The 22870-nt window shown below is 39.4% G+C and overlaps 4 protein-coding genes across 6 annotated transcripts in view; 2 read left to right on the top strand and 2 right to left on the bottom strand.

Annotated features, from left to right (window-relative positions):
* LOC139934590 (cation channel sperm-associated protein subunit gamma 1-like) overlaps positions 1-425 on the bottom strand; it is a 30952-nt gene extending 30527 nt beyond the window's left edge. For both annotated transcript variants that reach the window (XM_071928876.1, XM_071928884.1), the window contains exon 1: positions 45-425. In XM_071928876.1, coding sequence (XP_071784977.1) covers positions 45-85 — 41 coding nt within the window. In that variant the 5' untranslated portion in view covers positions 86-425. The remainder of the gene's footprint in view (positions 1-44) is intronic.
* Positions 426-897: 472 nt separating this feature from the next.
* Positions 898-8136, bottom strand: LOC139934581 (B9 domain-containing protein 2-like). Its single transcript, XM_071928864.1, has 4 exons — positions 7998-8136; positions 6381-6504; positions 5769-5894; positions 898-3060 (listed from the first exon to the last, which is right to left on the bottom strand). Exons 2-4 carry the CDS (start codon positions 6466-6468, stop codon positions 2750-2752), a joined length of 525 nt encoding a protein of 174 aa, XP_071784965.1. The 5' UTR covers positions 6469-6504; positions 7998-8136; the 3' UTR covers positions 898-2749.
* A 1044-nt stretch (positions 8137-9180) lies between these two features.
* Positions 9181-12494, top strand: LOC139940575 (carbohydrate sulfotransferase 3-like). Of its 2 annotated transcripts, XM_071936909.1 has the most exons (2): positions 9181-9244; positions 9760-12494. In XM_071936909.1, exon 2 carries the CDS (start codon positions 9813-9815, stop codon positions 11019-11021), a length of 1209 nt encoding a protein of 402 aa, XP_071793010.1. In that variant the 5' UTR covers positions 9181-9244; positions 9760-9812; the 3' UTR covers positions 11022-12494. The 2 variants fall into 2 exon arrangements, with proteins under 2 accessions (XP_071793010.1, XP_071793001.1); XM_071936900.1 differs by lacking the exon at positions 9181-9244 and having other exon boundaries at positions 9588-12494.
* A 4259-nt stretch (positions 12495-16753) lies between these two features.
* On the top strand, positions 16754-20523 carry LOC139941768 (carbohydrate sulfotransferase 3-like). The gene is made up of 2 exons (XM_071938386.1): positions 16754-16920; positions 19442-20523. Exons 1-2 carry the CDS (start codon positions 16754-16756, stop codon positions 20511-20513), a joined length of 1239 nt encoding a protein of 412 aa, XP_071794487.1. The 3' UTR covers positions 20514-20523.
* Positions 20524-22870: the final 2347 nt, after the last annotated feature.

Genomic DNA, 22870 nt, shown 5'->3' with positions numbered 1-22870 from the left:
TAGCGACTGTGCGATTTATTAATTATATTTAAATTGTACATTACCTCATTTTTATCAGACAAGATGAAAGTATTGCAGTTGCCATCCTTTAGAATTTTACGGTAGCTAGGATTAATCAGTCACTATCCTTGTGTTTACTCCCGTACGTCAATGCATGCCATTAGTTACAACAATGATTATTCTTTGTTCGTTGACACATTTTTTTTTAATGGGCATCGATTAGGCCTACTTGCTGCAAACAAACATTAAAAACCGGTTCTACATGGATCGTCGATATCTCTTGAATTCTCTACAAGCTCAATCCGCAATAATACAATACAATGCGTCCGTATGAAAAACGTATTTACACGCAAACATCTTGACACTTTTTTAGGGAAAAGATGTGCTGCATGCCGCCATCAAGCAAAGTTTTATACCTTCGTGATTGGTTGACTGTTTCGGCGGTGTGGGTGTTTGTAAACTTACACTCTCTACTCCAGTACTCTTTTGTTTGGCACAGTGTTTGCTAGACTTGACTCAAGTCCCAATCCCGTGAGAATCTCTCTATTTTCAGTCCCATCAGAAAACTCTGCTACATATCGACGGCGGATTTTATGCCTAGGTCCTCTCGCACAAGAACGGGACTTGAATCATGTCCAATAGTTTGCACACTTTTTCTTTTTTTTGTTTCAGTTGTGTGGGTGGGTGGGGCGGGATAGGGGGGGGGGGCTGTTTAATCCTACTATATCCCAGTGTGATGTCCATATTTAAATGTAAACAGAATGTATAACAAGGATTGCATGACATGATTTTCTAGTATTAATAGAAACTTAAGGAGTCAAATTGTGAAAATAGAAACATCTTGGCCAACAGCTCATAAAAAAATATTCCAGGAAAAACAAACTTTAACTGCAATTTCATAGTGATTTATTGTTGCTTTTGAATACACATTCAAATAAATTATACACAATATTTCTATTTCATCACTCTAACTCTAATTCAAAATGAACCCATAACGGTACATAAAATATAATTTATTGTTTAACATTGTGTTTCTTTCAGGCAGTGTTGCACTAGAGTACTCTAAAAACCTGATAGACCATTCATTTCTGAATTTAAATTGTTTATTTGTTTTTCCATATTTTGTTTTAAACAGTTGAAACAAAGGCTACTATTAATTCTTAAATGAGGATATTTAAATAAGCATTTCTGTGAAATACACTACAAGTAATTACATTTACACATGCAGACTAAAATGCCTGGTTTTTTTTCACAGGACTCTGGAAAGTACCGAGTATACAGTGCTTTACACACACTCATGTAACTAAATTGTACAAGAAATTGCTTTTGGTGAAGTACACTTTGTGCCTGACAACCTTTGGCCTACATGTATATGACTCTTTTGAGTCATACAAATAGAAAATGTGTTTATTTTTTTCATGTTTTTCGGTAAAGACACCAAGGGACTCTCACACGTAACATGTGACCTGTGTAGGCTCGAAGATAACTGTGTGGAAAAGATGATGAAGAAATAATATTCCGTTTTAGAGCAGTGTCTTACCAACTAGACCACCGAGATTGCCGGTAGCTAGAGGCAGTTAGAATAGTATGTTTTTAGCTGCGGGTACGGCAACAATATAGTACATGTTAAATTTGCATCTTGGTGCGGTCAAGGTCGTCCGCGCTTCTGTACCCCGAGTACATCGGAAGATTAGTCTCCCTGGATTTTCTGCTCTCCCCGTTTGAGATTCAGGGAATAGCACAAGACGGGAGAGAATGGGAAAAGTTTGAGTCCGCCTGCTGTGCAGCCAACTGATGATGATGATGATGATGATGTTGGTAAGACACTGCCTACTGCAGTATAAAACCAGCCTGCTGACTCGTGTTTTACAGACAGATTATTGTGAGAACTTTACAGTTTACACCTATGCTTTACAATTCCAAACCTACTCCTTAATAAAGTCAAGCTAATATCAAACAAGAAATAAATAAAATATGTTGCAGAAATATTCCTGGTCCAGTAACAAGACATTATATAGGCCCATTTTTGCAGAGCAGCTTAGCAGAAAATAATATTGTTTATACTTTTACTGCTTGGCAAAACTAAGCAGATTATCAGTTACATTTTGCAGTATGTAAAATGGTATTTAAGCATGAAGCCTTATTCTTGTGAGCATCATTTTGTTGAGCTTAAAAGGCAAAGTGTACCTTTGGTTTTAGAACCGTTTGATTGTTTTACTGTAAATCCGTAGTGTGGCCCTTACTTTGAAGTGGCTGTCTGGCCTTGTGATGTTAGGTGATTTCTCTACTGGCAAACAGCATAAAAACACAGTAGTTCCAAAGTGTCTATGAGTTAAAAAACCCTCATGAACTACAAAAATGTCTGAAGAACTTGCTTGCTGCCAGGTAGTTACACCACTAACTGTCTTTATCAAGAATGATGATGGTCGACCGAGGTCCAAATGATGATGATGAAGTCCATGCTTCATTAGCCTTTCATCTCTAAAATTCACCTCCAAAGTGAATCCAATTCCTCAGATCTTGCTAATAACAGTCATCAGGCCTGGAGTTTCATTTTTAAACATTTTGAAAGGGCAAGTTTATTTTGCAAAGGGCACTTCCATTTGAAATTCTTAAAGTCAATGGGAAATTTTTGAAGGGGCACCAAGGTCAAGACCATGGGCAACAGAGGTCATGACCTCCTTGGCCTTTATGTAATTCCAGGTCCGAGTGGATGTATCTTTACTGGGTGAGAGTGCTCCTTCAATCCCTAGCACTCCACACCGTACCGGTCAAAGTTCCTGAAGATAATGCCGAGCTGCAAGTGGACTTTTCCCATCGCTGAAGTGCTCAAAGCATATCGTTCAGCGCTGTGCACCAGGTCAGGATTGCGTAGCTGGGGGGCACCGCCGATGAAGAACTGCGATATCTGCTCTCTGGAGGTGCCTGTGGGACGCCATGTAACACATTCAATGTTGTGTGTGCCTGGGGATGTAGGCAGATGGCAGAAGCCGTACCCATAGAGTTCATTGCGTCCATAGTCATCCTGATGGTACACTTCAAACTTCAGCTTTGGCCATCCTAATAATTCAATTGAATTTACAAAAAAAATGTGTAAACAAAAATTATTTTTGAAAATTGTCATAAACCTGGACAATTGTAATGCCTTAATATAATTGTTTGCACAATAATTTCAGTTGTCAATAAATTTCAATTTGGCAGGCACAATTTTGTCATTGTATACAAAATATTTTGTTTGTCTTTGGACTTAATGTTTGGCGAATTAAATGACATGAAATGAAAAGACGAAGAGGTAAGCTGCACTTTTAACAGGTAAGATTTGCCTTTTTAAAACCAATTGTGAGTAATTAATGAGCCGTTTGCGTGTCAGATTTGAATTTTGTCTGGTACAACGACGTGCTTGATTGATCACTTAAATTTGAATTCCTCAGAATAAAAAAAGGAAGTGTTTTACAGACAAATAAATTGAATAACGATTATGTACAAAAAGGAAAACGAATAAAAAGGGGGACAAAATACTTGGATTCCAGCTCCATTAAAAAAAACAAGTAGTAAAAATTTCAACTGTTGAGAAGTGTGGTTAGAGATGGAATTGGGCTGTTTTTGTACCTGTTGATTGAGCAAAGTTTGTTAGAATTTCTGAGATTATTATTTCTTTTGGGTGGGAGTCAAGTGTCTATGGTTGTTATGAACTTAGTTTATGGATCAACAACTCAGATGTCTCCAGCTGGAGCAGAAATGCGAGGCTGGCGACCTAATGAAAATAACTAAAATGCAAAGATTGTGCTCAGTTCTGGCTGAAACACAATGTTCCATTCTAGCTGGTGTGTGGACTCGATAAGCAGAAGAAGACATGTGACCAGTGGACAACTGTTGAGGGAGAATGCTGAAAGAGTCATTATAATGGTCCAGTTCAAAGCTTAAATAAACAGGCAATTTGTTGATTGCTAATAAAACAAATATACCATGGTTTGAGGGTGACATTATGAGGGTGATATTAGCTCCCCAAGGTATTGGAAGTTGACAATCTAGTTCCCGAAGCGAAGCCGAGGGAACTAGTTGGTCATTTTCCAATACTAAGAGCCAACTTCCAATACCGAGAATCCTCTACTATACATCATACATATTCAGTTACCGGAGCATGATTTGGAGCAAGGAAAAATGACGACTGGGAAATAAAATGCACATGATAAGTTTGTTCATGTGTTGGATGTCGCCGCTAAAGAGCGATGTTCGTGCGTGTATACAAAACAGTACCACGATCGTAACAGGTAATGCGAATGACAAGTAGAATAGCGCCCAGGCTGACCTGTCCCACAATGGTATAGACTGTGCCAGTCTCGCGCGCACCGGAGCGAGAAAACTTGACAAATGAAAAACTTGTTTGTTATCAAATCAAATCAAATCTAATCTAGGCTTTAAATTATTAAAAATACCGAATTTGAACAACAAAAATACTCATTAGAGCTTGTTCAATTTAGTCTTAGCTTGTTAAGCATTTGTGCAATTAATCGGTTATAGTTTATGTATAGACAAAAGGAAAATTCTGGGACAAGGATGTTTATTTGATCTTAAATTTTTTGAATCCCCTGTTGCAAATCTACGCCCGATTGTGAAATTATCAAAAGCTGGGTTTTACGCGGTTGCACAATGGTCGCGAGGGCGTTAGATTATCGCGTGACGCAGTTTAAACAGGAAGCTGACGCTTAAATGACCAATGTAAAGGCTTTTCACCCAGTTTCTCGATCGGAGTTGGGCACAAATTCTTAATTTTTGTCAAGTAACTTGACCTGAAGTCAAGTTAAAATATAGGTTTTTCTTCGTTATTTTGTTGAATTTATTTGTACTTCTATTGTTAACTAGTACTACATCTACAACAACATATGTATTTTTCTATGGTCATAAGGTACGTTAAACTAAAATAATGGACGAAACAAAATCTCCCCAACGTAAAGGTTGGGACAATAAAGGTCCCGGAAGTTCAAATACGCGCGAGACTGCGCGAGACTTGCACAGTCTATTGCGAATGACAAGTAGAATAGCGCCCGGGCGCTATTCTACTTGTCATGTGCATTTCCCATGTGTGTGACTACTCGCGTGCGCGCTTGGTAATTAGCAAAAGTAGCACCTGGCACGTGATGATGAATGGACCAATAAGAACTCAACTCTCGGTCATGAATATGTATGAGGTATAATCAAATAGTTTATTGGATCCATAACACCTTCTGTTTCTCTATGAAACCGTGAAACCGATTAGTAAAGGTAACACTATGACTGCCCAGCCACAATAAACTAAAACATAATCACTTCATGAACTCCTGTAGGCTAGTGAGCCACACATTACAACACGAAGCACTGCCAAAACCCAATGGCCACTCAAGCACGCAATTCAAGGTGGCTATTTGCATTTAAGCCTGCATCAGTTAACTTTTACAAAACTCTGCTGAGCCTTGAATTTGGTCCTTATAGTCATGCATGTTGGAAAGCATGCCTTGGCGACTAGTGTCGTAGTGGCAACTATTGATTTCTTAGTTGAGTCGCGACTATGTTTTTCAAATACACGGTTAATCTGGCTGCCACGACTACAGGCTACTACAAAAAAAGACGGGACTACCTGTTTGGTGAACCAATTGTGTCGCTCTTGACTATTCACGACAATATAATTTACTTATGAAAATGCGGGCTTTGCTTTTTTCACTAGTCGCCCAGGCCTAGTTGAAAGATCCCTAATTTCTGTGACAGTAGAAAAATATTGACAACCAACGTACCTTGAAGACCCTTGGTGGCAAAATGAATGTCGATAGGATGACTCCAGGCAGCGAAAGCCTCATTCTGAGGGAGGTCTACCTGGGTCTGCCCCTCTCTAGCTCCAGCTATTACTTTCCATGCACCACCTAAAAGAAATGGAAGGAATGGTGTCAGGCCTCGAAACAACCCACAGCATCCACAGCAATTGCCGTGGTGCCCCTCAGGTGCTTTTGCTGTGGTGCCCTTTGTGCAAAGGTTCAATACAACTACCCCTTACCAGAGAAAAGTTTGTGTCCCTTCAGGAATGAAATTCAAGGCATGTATTCAATGTTTTGTTGCAAAGCCTTTATTCACAGAGGTTCGAAAAGTGGCTTTAATATGCCACAAGATCATGACAACTCTATGAACTCAACCTTGGGGCTGGGCAAGTGACCTTGTCAGTTGTTGGGCAGACTGCCTCAAGGAAAATATGTGAAAACCAGGGGCTAGGCTTCACTGACAAAAGGTAAAAAGAAAGCCCAGGCCAGGCACAACTGAAGTAACTTCACTGTTGCTGCCCAGACGGCAGTGTCCTCGGCCTGGGCATGGGCAAGAGGAGCAAGACAAAGAAGAAGATGAATTGAAAAACTTACCTGCATGTATTCCCCATTTACAAAAAAGACTATGGTTTGGAAATCCACTTGCCCCGATGATCTCACCAATAACATGAACCTCTGCCATACTGTCTAGCTCATTACATCATCGGGTGAAAATGCTCTGTCCAAAGGAAAAAAATAAAAGATCTGCTTTAAAGCCATTGGACCCTTTCGGTACAGGAAAAAAAAAAAAGTTCACAGATTTACAAATAACTTACAGGGTTTACAGAAGGTAGTGGTGAAATACTTCTCTTGAAATATGATTCCATGAAATGCTTTACTTTTTGAGAAAACAGTAAAACAATATCAATTCTTATTAACGAGAATTACGGATTTATTTTAAACACATGTCATGACACGGCGAAACGCGCGGATACAAGGGTGGGTTTTCCCGTTATTTTCTCCCGACTCCGATGACCGATTAAGCCCAAATTTTCACAAGTTTGTTATTTGATATAGAAGTTGTGATACACGAAGTGTGGGCCTTGGACAATACTGTTTACCGAAAGGGTCCAATGGCTTTAAAGCCATTATACACTGTCGGAAAAAAAAAAAAAAAGTTCACAGATTTACAAATAACTTACAGGGTTTACAGAAGGTCATGGTGAAAGACTTCTCTTGAAATATTATTCCATGAGAATTACGGATTTATTTTAAACACATGTCATGACACGGCGAAACGTGCGGAAACAAGGGTGGGTTTTTCCCGTTATTTTCTCCCGACTCCGATGACCGATTGAGCCTAAATTTTCATATATTATTAGTTAGTTATTTTATATATTAGTTGTGTTACACGAAGTGTGGGCCTTTGGACAACACTGTTTACCGAAAGTGTCCAATGGCTTTAAATTAATGTACCATTCGGCTGTTTTAATTACATAAGGGTAACATGTAATGTACATACCCTGTGCATGTCTTTTTTTCTTTCTTTTTTTCTCATTTGACTCTTTATGACGTATGTTTTAAGTTGTAAAGGAACTCGGGTTGATTTAGTGTGAAATACATAAATCTGACTACAGTACAGGCCCTAATATTATTATAAATCTAAAAAAAAGAATTGCTTGAGTTAGGCCCCTCGAACTCCATGGCTCAAAACCACTGTGCACTAGACTAAGGCGCTGTCTTCCTTTTGTGTCAGCTCAGCTTTAGTTGGTTAATTGTAAGCCAAACATTTAGTGTGTTTTTCAGCAAGTAATATTGTAATGCTTGTACTTTCTCAAACTACAGGTTACAACGCATTGCGGTTCTGAATCGCAATAAACCTTCCTTTAAAGTTTAATTTAATTTAATAAAGATGTTTTCTTAATCTTAATCTTCATATGGCTTCCTTCCTGTCTTTATTTTCTTTTTTTTTCCTTTTTTTTTAGCTCAAAACTTTTCAGAGCCCCATCTTAGATCTTATGATCCAATTCTACCTCGATCAGATGATCAACTGAGTCTCTGAGTCTGAGGTGAGAGGTTCTACCTCCACAGTCCATGTGAGAAGGTCGACTTGTCCACACACAAACATGACCAACACTGTGAACACAACTTCACAACACACTCTACATTTGAAAATTGTCAACTTTTTTCGTTTTTAATGTGTACAGAAAGAACGGACCCTGGCTGACTTACCAACATACAAACGGCGTTATTCCGCTGCATTTCTCTAATCATGGACCTTTATTAACTTTATAACTAGGCAGAGTAATGGGTGGGATATAATATTGGAGTTTTACCTGCTGGCTGTTGTATCGCGTTGAATGTAAACAATTTTTCAGTCGGAGATGTAAAGCACGCCCTCTATTGGTTGACAGATACGTTGAACACATTTTTTGCCTAGTCTGAACATCTGACGTCACACTTCGAGGCTCGTGAATAACAGGGGTCATAGAGTTATATAAGAACTAGAGCGCGCACTGGCCTATAATACGCGCCCCGGTATGCGAGCAGGCGGCCATTTTCTAAGTTGACAAAACAGCTATCTCACAGCGTGTGTTTGTGCGGTCACTTTGTAAGTTGAACAAACAGCATCGCGTGAGCGTTCAATAAAAAAAACCTCAAACGTGTATTTCATATTCAACGCGCGTGCAGAATGACGCGCTTGTCATCTTGCGGTCCCGTGGCGTTTGTGCACGAAGCATCACTCGTGCGCCCTCTAGTTCTTATATATAACTCTATGACAGGGGTCCAGTCTAGTAAATATCCCCGTGACCCATCCCACCACCAGTGTCACCGGTAGAGTACAGTACCACCATATAAGAACTAGAGCGCGCACTGGCCTATGAGTACTATACCACGATCACTTTCGAGGTCTGTGTCTTTGGGCAGAGCGCCTTTCTCTGAAGCTGAGCATTCTAAAACGCTTACCCTACTTCCCTTTTCGAAACAGGTCAACTCGTACCCAAGTCAGCTCGTACCCAAGTCAACTCGTACCCAAAATATTGTACCCAAGTCAACTCGTACCCAAGTCAACTCGTACCCAGGTCAACTCGTACCCAGGTCAACTCGTACCCAAGTCAACTCGTACCGTATAACGTACATTGTATGCCGGAACGGAGAATTTCCGTGCGGCGTGATTTTGTAAGCGATAGGAAATAAAAATGATGTTCTACCATCATATGGAACTCACTTTTATTAATAATAATCTCACGAATTTCGTTTTTGCTATAATTAGGCCCTTCAATCAAGGCTTTGCATCGTGTCAGAATTGCTTTACGACAAGTGACACGTGTTATAATGAACGTCCTGTCTCTGTTTCATTAATGATGGATGAACCATCCACAAGGGGGGATGTAGCACTTCCCGGGAAGTGCTACATGAACGTCAACTTGCCTAGCCTCTGTTCTACATCATCAGGCTCAATATAAACAGCGTAGTAGGTAGGCCAACAGGCTCTGTAATGCTGAGATGTATGTATCTTCGGGGTTTAATTAGGCCGATTATCATGTAATGGCTAAGTGCAGTACCGACATCTTGCTCGCATAATATAGCTATTTGCTATTATTTTGCTCTATATGCTGTCATGAGGTCTACTTTAAGCATCAAATTAACAATGTTGATTTACTGTATAGATAAGCAACACCTCTGGCGCAGTGTGAGTGAGTGTAATTGATGTTTCTTCCTTCCTCCATTGCTGAATGTATACAGATAGTCGACACTCTGACGTTGGTCTGTTTGGATTGTGAAGACACAAACAGAGGACGTATAGTCCTCACGGTACGTTCTTGCACAAAGAAGGTCTGGCTTCAACAACCGTGGATTGAGTTGGAAATGGTGATCACAAAATTATTATCCCTTGAACTGATAAGTTGGCATTGAATCTTAAATATGGCTCGAGAAATCGCCAAGAACTTCAGGGTTTTTGTCATCGGAATGTTTGTTTTTTTATCGACAGCGTGTTTTGTTTTGATCGCCAGAAATGCTGCATCGCTGGATGGTTCTGCTGTTATGAATCAGCCACAAGAACACCGTGCGAGTCAAGTTATGCCTATAACTACCGTCTACATGGCGGTATCGCCCCCGGAGGTTGGTGGCGGTGGTGAGGAAGGGGAGATCAAGGTGACGGAAAATCCTCACACCGGTTTTCAGAAGTCTGGACAACCCCGGCTTTGTACTTCTATTCCAAAACCCAGGACTACCGAAGATACTCCAAGCGGTGTGAAGATTATAATCTTAGCAGCAATGAGAACTGGATCTTCCTTCGTTGGTGAGATGTTCGGCCAAAATAGTGACATTTTCTATCTTTTTGAACCCGGCCTCCCCCTTCATAACACTCTTCATCAACGAGGTGCTGTATTCTTGCAGCCGCTTTTCATTGATTTGTTGGACAGCATTTATCAATGTAACTTGACTGGTTATGAATATTATTTTAAGTGGTTATCGGGGCAGGTTCCGGAAGAGTTGTTAAAGAAAGCCCCGAGTGTGTACAAAGAGCTTTGCTCCAAGAAGTCAAGTAATTCGTCTGAATTTGAGTGTGGGAAAATGACACCTCAGCATTTCATGCGCATATGTATGAATTTGAACAAAGTTGCGATCAAATCAATTCGTATCTCTGATATTGGAAGTCTGTTACCGTTGATCAAAGACAAGACGGTCAATCTGAAAGTGATTCATCTCGTTCGTGATCCGAGAGGGATGATCGCTTCTCGTGTGCTTGCCATGAACGATATCAAGAAAACGGCAGACAAAGTAGAAACATTTACGGACGGAACGAGGGCAGCACTTACCAATTATTGTTGGAACAATTTGCACAACACGGACGTGGGGAAGAACCTGCCCAAATTCCAAGACAACTATTTACTCCTGAGGTACGAGGATGTCTCTTTGGATCCACACGAAGCGGCTCGACGCATCTATAATTTCACTGGTCTTGGTGCTGTTCCTGGGAACGTGTCCAGGTGGATTCAAGAACACACGAGTGCTCACGTAGCCGGGACTTACTCCACCTCGCGAGTGTCAAGTCAAGTCTACCAATCTTGGCGCTCTAGTCTCAGTTTCCCAACTGTTAAAACCATTGAGGAAGTTGGAACCTGTTCTAAAATGATGCAAAGATTTGGCTATCTCCCAGCTAAAGATCAAGATCATCTGACTAATCTAAACATCTCCCTTTTATCTGACAAAGTGCCGGATGTCAATCAGGATATGTACTTTATATGACAAACGTTATGTAGCTTACAATCCATCTGACTGATAGTGTTGTGTTTAGTTCAGGCATATAGGACAAGGACTATAGTTCCTTGCTGTTTCGTTTAGGCTCCACTAAATTTTATTTAGAAATACTCATGAAATTAATTCAAAATTATCATTTGGGTCACAGGTGATGTCATGACTGAAGACTAATCTTCAAAATTTCAAGGCTCTTTCTTCGGCGCATTTTATTGTCAGTAGTCTGGTATTGTTTGCGAAAGAAGTATGTTGGAAGGGGAAAGTCGAAGTTAGTATTATTATGACTAATTAAAGCTGAAGTAGTTTGGGTTTGTTGATCAGAGCTAAGTAAGATTGGGTTATATAAATCTAATAACCCCCGGGAGGGACAGACGGTTATGGACTGAGGTGAAAAGATCAATGTTGGGGCATCTTGCCTTCAAAATCTCTCCAAATGTTGCTTTTTGGAATTGCTCCTTGTTTTTGTTGTTGTCAAAGAGCTGTTCGTGCAAAAACAAAAACAATGTGAGGAGTGATTTATCATCAACAACAAATTGTCTCTTGAAATACACCCAGTAACACTTTGTTTCTACAAAAGAGCGGACCACGCTCTGTCATGAAACTACATAAAACAAACATAATCAAGGGATATTATCATTTTTATTGTTTTTAAAATATATTTCCAATTATATTTAATTTAAACAACAAACAGTTGTAATAGCCCAAAGCGCCCAATCTCAAGGCATTGGAAATCACCATAGGCGAGGACTTGTTCTCCGGTCACAGAATCCTGAAGTTGCTGGAAGGAATAATTAAAGGCACTGAACACTATTGGCAATTACTCAAAATAATTGTTGGCATATAAACTTACTTTGGTATTAACGAACAATAGACAAGCTGTTGATGAAACATATTGTGAGAAACAGCTCCCTGAAGTAACGCAGTTTTTGAGAAAGAGGTAATTTCTCACTAAAATAAATTATTTGAATTGAGTTCGAGACCTCAGGAGGCAATTGAAAGCACACAGTGCTGTGCGACAAGGGTGTTTGAGTTCAAAATTTCACAGGTTTGTTATTTTATTCATATTTATACGTTGGTCTTGGACAATAAAATTATTACCAAAGGTGTATACAGGGTCTTTAAAGGCATTGGACACTACTGGTAATTACTTTAGCATAACAATGAGCAATGGGGAGCTGTTGACATAAAACATTGTGAGAAATTAACGGCTCCCTCTGAAGTATAGTTTATTTAGAAGGAGGTGTAATTTCTTCCTCAAATAACAAAATACTTCAGCTGCAGTCATCTGAGAGCACACTCATTATTTTGTGCAACAAGGGTGTTTTTCTTTCATTATTCTCTGTCGGCTTCGATGACGAATTTAGTCCAAATTTCCACAGATTTGTAATGTTATGCTTAAAGGAACACGTTGCCTTGGATCGGACGAGTTGGTCTATAAAAAGCGTTTGTAACCGTTTGTTATAAAATGCATATGATTGGATAGATGTTTTAAAAGTAGAATACAATGATCCACACAAATTTGCCTCAAAAATGCACGGTTTTCATTTTACTTTGCTAACTAACACGGTCGGCCATTTATGGGAGCTAAAAATTTGACTCCCATAAATAGCCGACCGTCATTAGTCGACGAGGTAAAAGGAAAACCGTGCAATTTCGAGGCATGTTTGTGTGGATCATTATATTGTACTTTCACAACATCTTTCTACCCATATGCAATTTATAACAAACGGTTACAAACGCTTTTTACAAGACCAACTCGACCGATCCAAGGCAATGTGTTCCTTTAAATATACTGGGATAGCTGAATACTGGTCCTTGACAATTACCAAATATGCCCTATATGCCTCATTTAATGAAGGCATTAAGTATTAATGCAGATGGTGTTTTCTAAACGACTCATGTGTAAATTAATAATGGACCATTGTTGTACTTAAGTAATACAGTGTTTACGATGTTATGAAACATCGTTGCCATGGCAAATCTCAACACGATACTTGGTGCACACACTACTTAACCCACTAAGGAACACGACTATTCAAATGTAACCACATTGTTGTTGTGTTAAAAAGTTTAATTAAATCTGGAACAAATCTTTCACATTAAATCTTCAAACTTTGTAAGTTGAATGTAGATCTGTGGATATTATCGTGTTTTGTGTTACAAAAGTACCCCGAGGAAGTAAAGAAAAACAAACTTCTCACTGAAATGCACAACGACATTGACAATATTTTGATGTACAGAAAAACATGAAATGCTCCCGAGAAACAGCTCCCTGAAGTAACGCAGTTTTTGAGAAAGAGGTAATTTCTCACTAAAATAAATTATTTGAATTGAGTTCGAGACCTCAGGAGGCAATTGAAAGCACACAGTGCTGTGCGACAAGGGTGTTTGAGTTCAAAATTTCACAGGTTTGTTATTTTATTCATATTTATACGTTGGTCTTGGACAATAAAATTATTACCAAAGGTGTATACAGGGTCTTTAAAGGCATTGGACACTACTGGTAATTACTTTAGCATAACAATGAGCAATGGGGAGCTGTTGACATAAAACATTGTGAGAAATTAACGGCTCCCTCTGAAGTATAGTTTATTTAGAAGGAGGTGTAATTTCTTCCTCAAATAACAAAATACTTCAGCTGCAGTCATCTGAGAGCACACTCATTATTTTGTGCAACAAGGGTGTTTTTCTTTCATTATTCTCTGTCGGCTTCGATGACGAATTTAGTCCAAATTTCCACAGATTTGTAATGTTATGCTTAAAGGAACACGTTGCCTTGGATCGGACGAGTTGGTCTATAAAAAGCGTTTGTAACCGTTTGTTATAAAATGCATATGATTGGATAGATGTTTTAAAAGTAGAATACAATGATCCACACAAATTTGCCTCAAAAATGCACGGTTTTCATTTTACTTTGCTAACTAACACGGTCGGCCATTTATGGGAGCTAAAAATTTGACTCCCATAAATAGCCGACCGTCATTAGTCGACGAGGTAAAAGGAAAACCGTGCAATTTCGAGGCATGTTTGTGTGGATCATTATATTGTACTTTCACAACATCTTTCTACCCATATGCAATTTTTAACAAACGGTTACAAACGCTTTTTACAAGACCAACTCGACCGATCCAAGGCAATGTGTTCCTTTAAATATACTGGGATAGCTGAATACTGGTCCTTGACAATTACCAAATATGCCCTATATGCCTCATTTAATGAAGGCATTAAGTATTAATGCAGATGGTGTTTTCTAAACGACTCATGTGTAAATTAATAATGGACCATTGTTGTACTTAAGTAATACAGTGTTTACGATGTTATGAAACATCGTTGCCATGGCAAATCTCAACACGATACTTGGTGCACACACTACTTAACCCACTAAGGAACACGACTATTCAAATGTAACCACATTGTTGTTGTGTTAAAAAGTTTAATTAAATCTGGAACAAATCTTTCACATTAAATCTTCAAACTTTGTAAGTTGAATGTAGATCTGTGGATATTATCGTGTTTTGTGTTACAAAAGTACCCCGAGGAAGTAAAGAAAAACAAACTTCTCACTGAAATGCACAACGACATTGACAATATTTTGATGTACAGAAAAACATGAAATGCTCCCGAGACGGACTCGATGCAAACCAAACACGATAACTGTCATTTCCAACTGAACAAGTTGTGATCTATACACATTATGGTATACCATACACATCTCACACTACAAAACAACGGGGTGGTAAAACCGACACCAGGTGTTGTCACATTAGATACAGAAAAGAAAATCCAAAGTTAACCCACTAGGGTGTTATAATGACACTAATTTCTGCCAACACAATAACATGTGTTATTTTAACACCTTACGATGTTTATTTGTATTCTCTCTTGTGTATCTAAAATTATGTGACAATACCCATCATGGTGTCGATTCAACAGCCCAGTTTTTGCAGTGTTCTCTGTCACTGAACGTCTCGAACTGAATACGGTTTGATCTGTCTGATTTCCGTTTCGATCCAGATAGTATAGACTTTCCGATAGTAGACTTTCCGCATCCCAAACAGTAGATTATAGCGCCCTCTATGACACACAACGAAAAGCAGGATCGTCAATGAGGGTGCACCACTGTGTACAATTTAATAACCTCTCAGTAACCAATGTTAAAATAATACTAAATATTAATCAGTACTCAAAAACTATTTAAAAGGTCTCTCAACCTCTTGAACACCAAGCAGATATATTTTCAGACCACTAAACTACGGATTTCTCGTCAATTTTTGTGCGTGTCAGCCGTTTGGATTTTTTTCTAATTCACCCCCCCCCCCCAAAAAAAAACCGACTTGCCTCACCGACTTGCCTCACCGACTTGCCTCACCGACTTGCCGTCAGTTTTTATGAGGCACTTCTCCAATTCCAAAACTGAGCCAAAATGTATAAAATCTCCTCAAAAACCCAGAACCAGTGTCTTTTTTTTTATTTAGAGTGATATGAACTTTAAAGAATTACTGTGGTTTTCCTCAGTTTGCAGTTGTACTTAATTAATACTAGAGCACACGAGTAACAAGGATTTTATAGTGATGGCCAAAAGCGCCGCAAATATGACATGACATTTCTTTTGATTGTGTTCAAGTTTTGTTATAGGGTAAAGTTTACCAAACTTTTTTTGAGACTAAATAACGAATCGGACCGATAGCTCTTTTGTGTTTAAAGGCAGTGGACACTATTGGTAATTGTCAAAGACCGGTCTTCTCACTTGGTGTATCTCAACATTTTGTTATGCTTAAAATAACAAACCTGTGACAATTTGAGCTCGATTAGTAGTCTGAGTTGCGAGATAACTATGCAAGAAAAAACACCATTGTCACGTGACGAAGTTCAGTGCTTTTAAATGCTTGATTTCGAGACCTCAAATTCGAACCTTGAGGTCTCGAAATAAATTTCGTGGAAAATTACTTCTTTCTCGAAAACTACGTCACTTCAGAGGGAGCCGTTTCTCACATTGTTTTATACTATCAACCTCTCCCCATTACTCGTTACCAAGTGAGGTTTGATGACAATAAATTATTTTGAGTAATAACCAATAGTGTCCACTGCCTTTAAGATTGGGAACCGGTTCCGAATCGGAGATTTTGGTTCGAAAGGGAGGTCGTGTTAAAAGGCCTTATTGTCACGAGACCTTATCGCGGGATTTTGGGCTAATTTCACGGGAGAAAAATTAAGGTGTGTAAGAATCCATCTGAGATTCCCGAGGAGAGGACTGTTGTCAGCCTCGACGATTTTTAGTTATTGAGAACTCAAGTTATTGAGAACTCTGAGTGTACATAGTTTTTCCAGTCATAGTTTTGTGAAATATTTTGGGCGTCTGACACACCGAAATTTTACTCGAGACAGTAAAAACAGGATTGTCAGAACGACCTGGTTTTCCCACAAGGGCACTGTTATCAGGCAACAAGAGTGCGACATTTCGTTTCCTTTGTCATTCAATTCTGTAATAACAACAACTATACAAAGGATGTAGTGGTCAGGAACGACTCGGATGTGACACCACAAAATTAGTTGCATGGTGCGGTCAAAACGTTCGTAGATGTCGGCTGGAGCTAGCGCTTTTAAGAGGCTATTGTTTGGTGCATGCACTCCTTAATACAAATTGTGTGTACTGGGGGTGACTGATTCTAGTGAGCAAATTCAGTAATAGAGTATACTTTTTTTTAGTGAAACCGGATTTTGAAATGGCTCAACAAACCTCAGCTTCTAGAAACGTTAGTAAAGTTTTCCTAGTTGGAGCAGCAGGCTTTTTATCGGCAGCGTTAATATTCATGCTCGCTGGTGGTGCTGCGTGGCTGGATGGTACCACTTACCAACCTATTCCTCACATTGGTTTTCAGAGTTCCAGACAGTTCCCGCTTTGTACTCAAACTCAGGACAAACACATGACAACTGAAGACACTCCAAGCGGTGTGAAGATTATCATTTGGTCATTTGGAAAACTGAACACGGCGGAAAGTTGAAACCGCCACACCGGTCTCCCCCGTTATTCACGAGCCTCGAAGAATGACGTCAGACGTTCAGGCTCACTGATAGGTCAGTGTTTAGGCTAGGCGGTGAGTGGACTAAGTCAGATGCGTCGGAGCGGGCGCTGTTGGTGATTTGGCCGCGGTGTGCGTGAAAGGAAAACGAGAAACGTCTTGCACCAAGACTAGCACTCTGTACACTGGTGATGGTGAATAAGCAAATCTCTTTCCTGCATACATCAATATCAGTTGATGGAAGTTCTCTAGTTCTGCAGTTGAACTAAAGTGGGAATGTTTCTGCTGAAGTCCTGCGCGCATTAATTTTCTGTTGTACATTGCAGTTTCGTTTTTGAAGATTTTTGGGGGAATGCAGCAGCGTAGCCAGAAATATTTCAGTTGGGGCCACAGGGGGCTGGCTTTCAGTTGGGGGGGGGGGGGGCAGTAGGTTAACATTATGATGTCATTTGCTCTTATTTAAAGCCATTGGACACTTTCGGTAAACAGTATTGTCCAAGGCCCACACTTCGTGTATCACAACTTCTATATAAAATAACAAACCTGTAAAAATTTAGGCTCAATCGGTCATCGGAGTCGGGGGAAAATAACGGGAAAACTCACCCTGTTTCCGCATGTTTCGCCGTGTCGTGACATGTGTTTAAAATAAATATCGAGAATTGATAATTGTTTTAATGTTTTCTCAAAAAGTAAAGCATTTCATGGAATAATATTTCAAGAGAAGTCTTTCACCATTACCTTCTGTAAACCCTGTAAGTTATTTTTAAATCTGTGAACTTTTATTTTTTTCTTCTTCTGTGTATCACCGTCTTTGTATTTTGCTTTACCAATTCTTACATGTTATAGCAACCCATTAGCCGGCACAAGTATTAGGCATATTATTTTAGTTAGTTACTTTTCTTTTTCCCCACTGCCTTAGTTTGATCTTTGCCTATTATTGTAAATGATCAACGACCCACGTCCATAAATCATAAATGTCATTGTTTTATTTTGTCACAATAATGAATTACAACAGTGCAATCTGTAGCCTACAGTTTTTAATAAGTAAAGTTCAGAGTCAAGGTTACAATAGAAGTAGTTATAAGCGTCCATAAACTAGTGTTGTACATTGCTTCATAAAGAAGTCGAATGGTGCGGGAGAAGAGGTGAACTTTCTTTTTCACAAACCCGTGAATATTTGTTGGTACATTTTACAACCTTTTTTCCAGCAAGCTACACACAGAATGGCAGCCGCCACATGGCCCACAACTATTTGCCCGCCGCCACTTATAATCTCGCGGCTGGCATGCCAAAAACGAGAGGGCTCCCCAAAAAGTACGAGGGTAGATAATTTGACAAAAAATGCTGCCAAATTAATATCCATGTAATATAACTGATGAACACAAAACTAACATTACAATATACATGTACTTAGAAAATGTCTTTTATTAGAAGGGCATACTCTTGCCGAGGCTTTTTTAATACATGTATTTTGCTACTCAAGGCCAGTATAGGTCTAATGGGAACACAAAAGAAAGTCAATAATCAGTAATGTGAAATTATAAGCGGGACAAACAATACAGTTGGAAAGAATATTCTTTCCAACTGTATTGTGTATTCAAATATGATATGATAATCCCTAATCAATATTTTCTTTGTTTATTATTGAGTATTATTGGGGTGTGAGCGACGCGGGGGTGTCGTAATGATCACGAATCTGCACAATTTTGTTTTAACATCTGCAAAATAGGGTTTTGTTGCAAATTTTTAATGATGGTGGTGTGTATTGTCACATCACAGGCAGGGGATCTAGCCTAGGTTGTTGGTTTCCGTCCGACCTGTACCTTTCTTCTACCTGCGCCTCTGTGAGCAGGCCGACAGGACAGGACAGCACTCCAGTTGAAAAAATACCCAGGTACGGATGTACATTTGATCTCGCATTAATTTTGCAGTCAAATTCTACGTGCGCGATACATAGTATTTAAAATATCACTGCATGGATGTACATGTACTGTAATACATGTATTTTGTAACCAATAATATCGCTGGATCTGTAAAACTAATGCCCGTCCGTCAGGGGACCAGGCTATACTAACAGATAAACAACATCGCTCATCGCTCATAATCGCTTGGGTTTGTTTCTCCTAGTGTGAGCAACAACGTGGTTGGGTGTGTATAGAACTTCGGTTGTAAGTGTGACCACTAAAAGAGTACACCCGAACCTTTGTTTTTTTCCGAAACTGTTAAAATGGCTCGACAAATCTTAGCTTCTCGAAACGGTTGCAGAGTTTTCCTAGTTGGAGTAGCAGGCTTTTTATCGGCAGCGTTAATATTTACGCTCACTGGTTGTGCAACGGGGCCATATGGTACAGTTTACCAATGTATTCCTCACCTCGGTTTTCAGAATTCCAGACAATCCCGGCTTTGTACTCAAACTCAGGACAAACACATGACAACTGAAGATACTCCAAGCGGTGAAAAGATTATTATCTTAGCATCAATGAGAACTGGATCTTCCTTCGTTGGCCAGATGTTCGGCCAAAATAGTGACATTTTCTACCTATTTGAACCCGGCACTTTCCTTCAAATTGCCCTCCGCCAACGAGGTGAGATATTCTCGCAGTCGCTTTACATTGATATGTTGGACAGCCTTTATCGGTGTAACTTGACTGGCTATGAATATTATTCAAAATGGTTATCGACGCAAGACCCCAAAAGTTTGTTACAGCAAGCTCCGAATATGTTTAAACTGTTTTGCTCCAAACCAGATATTTCGTCTGAGGTACACTGTGGGAGTGTGACACATGACAGTTTCGTGCGCACATGTATGAATTTGAAGAAAGTTGCGATCAAATCAATTCGTATCTCTGATATTGTAAGTCTGTTACCGTTGATCAAAGACAAGACGGTCAATCTGAAAGTGATTCATCTCGTTCGTGATCCGAGAGGGATGATCGCTTCGCGGGTGCTTGCCATGAACGATATCAAGAAAACGGCAGACAAAGTAGAATCATTTACGGACGACACAAAGACAGCACTTATCAATTATTGTTGGAACAACTTGCACAACACGGACGTGGGGACCAACATGCCCAAATTCCGAGACAACTATTTACTCCTGAGGTACGAGGATGTCTCTTTGGATCCACATGAAGCGGCTCGACGCATCTATAATTTCACCGGTCTTGGTGCTGTTCCTGGGAACGTGTCCAGGTGGATTCAAGAACACACGAGTGCTCACGTAGCCGGGACTTACTCCACCTCACGAGTGTCAAGTCAAGTCTACCAATCTTGGCGCTCTAGTCTTAATTTCCCAACTGTTAAAACCATTGAGGAAGTTGGAACCTGTTCTCAAATGATGCAAAGATTTGGCTATCTCCCAGCTAAAGATCAAGATCATCTGACTAATCTAAACATCTCTCTTTTATCTGACAATGTGCCGGATGTCAAACGGGATATATACGCCTTTGACAAACCATACTGACTGTCATGGTTAAAGGCAGTGGACACTATTGGTAATTACTCAAAAAATTTATTAGCATAAAACCTTACTTGGTAATGAGTAATGGTGAGCTGTTGATGGTGATAGTATAAAACATTGTGAGAAACGGCACCCTCTGAATTAACGTAATTAGTTTTCGAGAAAGAAGTAATTTTCCACGAACTTGATTTCGAGAACTCGGAATTAGATTTTGAGGTCTCGAAATCAAGCATCCAAAAGCACACAACTTCGTGTGACAAAGGTTTTTTTTTTCTTTCATTATTATCTCGCAACTTCGATGACCAATTGAGCTAAATTTTTCACAGGTTTGTTATTTTACGCATTTGTTGAGATACAACAAGTGAGAAGACTGGTATTTGACAATTACCAATAGTGTGACTTTAAGTTTATGGTAATTTCTCTGTGGTCTAGGCTATATATTTTTTTAAAGGTTCTATATTTTCCTCGTCACTAAAATACCGGAAATTTATGAAATCCAATCGACTGAATTTTGGAAGCAGATCTGTGACCAATTTCATAGAGATGCTTGAATAAAATATGGCTTAACAATTGCTGCTAGCAAAATATGAGCAGGAAACTAGTCACAAATTGATCATGTGGCAAGGTATTTTGGCTGCAGTCTACCTTCGTCTATAATGTGCAATTTTGCTGTAGTTTGCTGAAGCTCTATACAATTGGGCCCTTTGTGTTTAATTTTGAGACATAACAGGCCTATGGAAGGCTTTGCACAGTAGCAAAATGATGTATCAACTGTCTTGGCAAAAGTTTGCTCTTATAAGTAAGACATTAGCCTATTATTTATAATATTATATGAGTATTAACTGACATTATTTGGCATTGTTTGCCAAAATAAAAACCTTTTTTTTTGGGGGGGGGGGGGTGGGCACCGTGGTTGGTAGCCGCAATATTATAAGTGGCGACGGACAGATAGGGCGTGTGGCGGCCGCCATTTTGTGTGTCCAGGCGCCAGATAAAGGTTACCAACAAATATTTACGTCTTACAACGTACAATAATAGTTTATTTAACGTTTTTGAACGCTTATTATTTATATTGTAACTTTTACTCTGAACTTTACTTATTAAAACTTTAGGTTACAGATTGAATTGCAGTCGTTGTAGTTCATTATTGTAAACCAAGTAGAACAAAAGGCATTATTCATTATACACCAACACGCACAGAATCAAATCTCTGCAGATGCTGTTCCTTAGCACCATGTGTCGATCGGGATCGTTTTTGTAAATTTGATGTATAAAAGGCCGAAATGAATTTCCCATCGTGGATAATAAAGTAAATTGAAATTGAAATTGAAATTCAATGACAACACCCCCGCGTCGCTGCAAAACCGCAATAATCAATTCCACAAAAATATGGATTAGGGATTATCATTACAACCCATCGTATTGTGTGTCCTGCTTCTAAATTCACATTATTGATTATTGACTGCGTGTCCACATATGCAGACCTATTGGCCTCGAGTAGCAAAATACACGTATAAACATGTATAATTGTACTTGTTGTTTTGGATTGAAGCATATATAATCATCAGTTAGATTATGTGGCTATTAATTTGATAGCAATTTTTGTCAAACTATATACTGTTATATTTTTTTGGTGAGCCCTACCGTGGTTGACATGCCAGCCGCGAGATTATAATTTGCGCCGAACACTATATTGTGGGGCGTGTGGAGGCCGCCATTTTGGGTGTCGGTTGCCGGAAAAAGGGTAGGAGCCTGCCAACAAATATTTGTGAAAAAGAAAGTTCACCCCCTTTCCGCTGGCACTATACGACTTCATTATGATATAGTAAGTGTAAAAACTATACTATTCATATTTTGGTTCTGCAAACTTTCGTAGCCTTCTCTGTTTGAGATTGGAGCGATATCTGTTGCGGTTTCCTTTTCGATTAAAAGTAGAATGGTACTTTATTTATGTCACATAAAACCCCGAAAGATTTTACCCTTTTGGTCATACTTAAATATGACGACTTTTCCAGACCCATTCATTGGCACTCACCACTGGGGATCGCGAAAATACCACCTATACGTTGAGCAGTTCCCACAAGCATGGAGCTCCATGCATGGAGGAACTGCATGACGTCATCACGAAGGCTGCTGGGGTCTTGCTTTGTCATACAAAACATTGATTCAAGGCTACATACAGCGAGAACAGTATAGCGTAGTCACGAGTACGGTCGTGTTTTCAACCTCGTGCGTGTGGCTCAAACAACACTCGGAAAGTACTCATGTACCGTACATGTACCGTACGTGTACCGTACGTATGTGTACATGTGTACTGTACGTATGTGTACATGTGTACCGTACGTATGTGTACATGTCAA

This window comes from Asterias amurensis, chromosome 1, assembly GCF_032118995.1.
Source record: "Asterias amurensis chromosome 1, ASM3211899v1".
Taxonomy (NCBI): Eukaryota; Metazoa; Echinodermata; class Asteroidea; order Forcipulatida; family Asteriidae; genus Asterias; species Asterias amurensis.
This window is presented reverse-complemented; position numbering and strand designations above follow the sequence as displayed.

Coding starts and splice junctions, on each gene's coding strand:
- LOC139934581 (XM_071928864.1), bottom strand. CDS start 6,468: ATGGCAGAGGTTCATGTTATTGGTGAGATCATCGGGGCAAGTGGATTT. Junction 5,895..6,380: donor TAAATGGGGAATACATGCAG/GTAAGTTTTTCA, acceptor CATTTCTTTTAG/GTGGTGCATGGAAAGTAATA. Junction 3,061..5,768: donor TGCCACCAAGGGTCTTCAAG/GTACGTTGGTTG, acceptor TTGAATTATTAG/GATGGCCAAAGCTGAAGTTT.
- LOC139940575 (XM_071936900.1), top strand. CDS start 9,693: ATGGCTCGAGAAATCGCCAAGAACTTCAGGGTTTTTGTCATCGGAATG.
- LOC139941768 (XM_071938386.1), top strand. CDS start 16,754: ATGGCTCAACAAACCTCAGCTTCTAGAAACGTTAGTAAAGTTTTCCTA. Junction 16,921..19,441: donor GGTTTTCAGAGTTCCAGACA/GTTCCCGCTTTG, acceptor TCAGAATTCCAG/ACAATCCCGGCTTTGTACTC.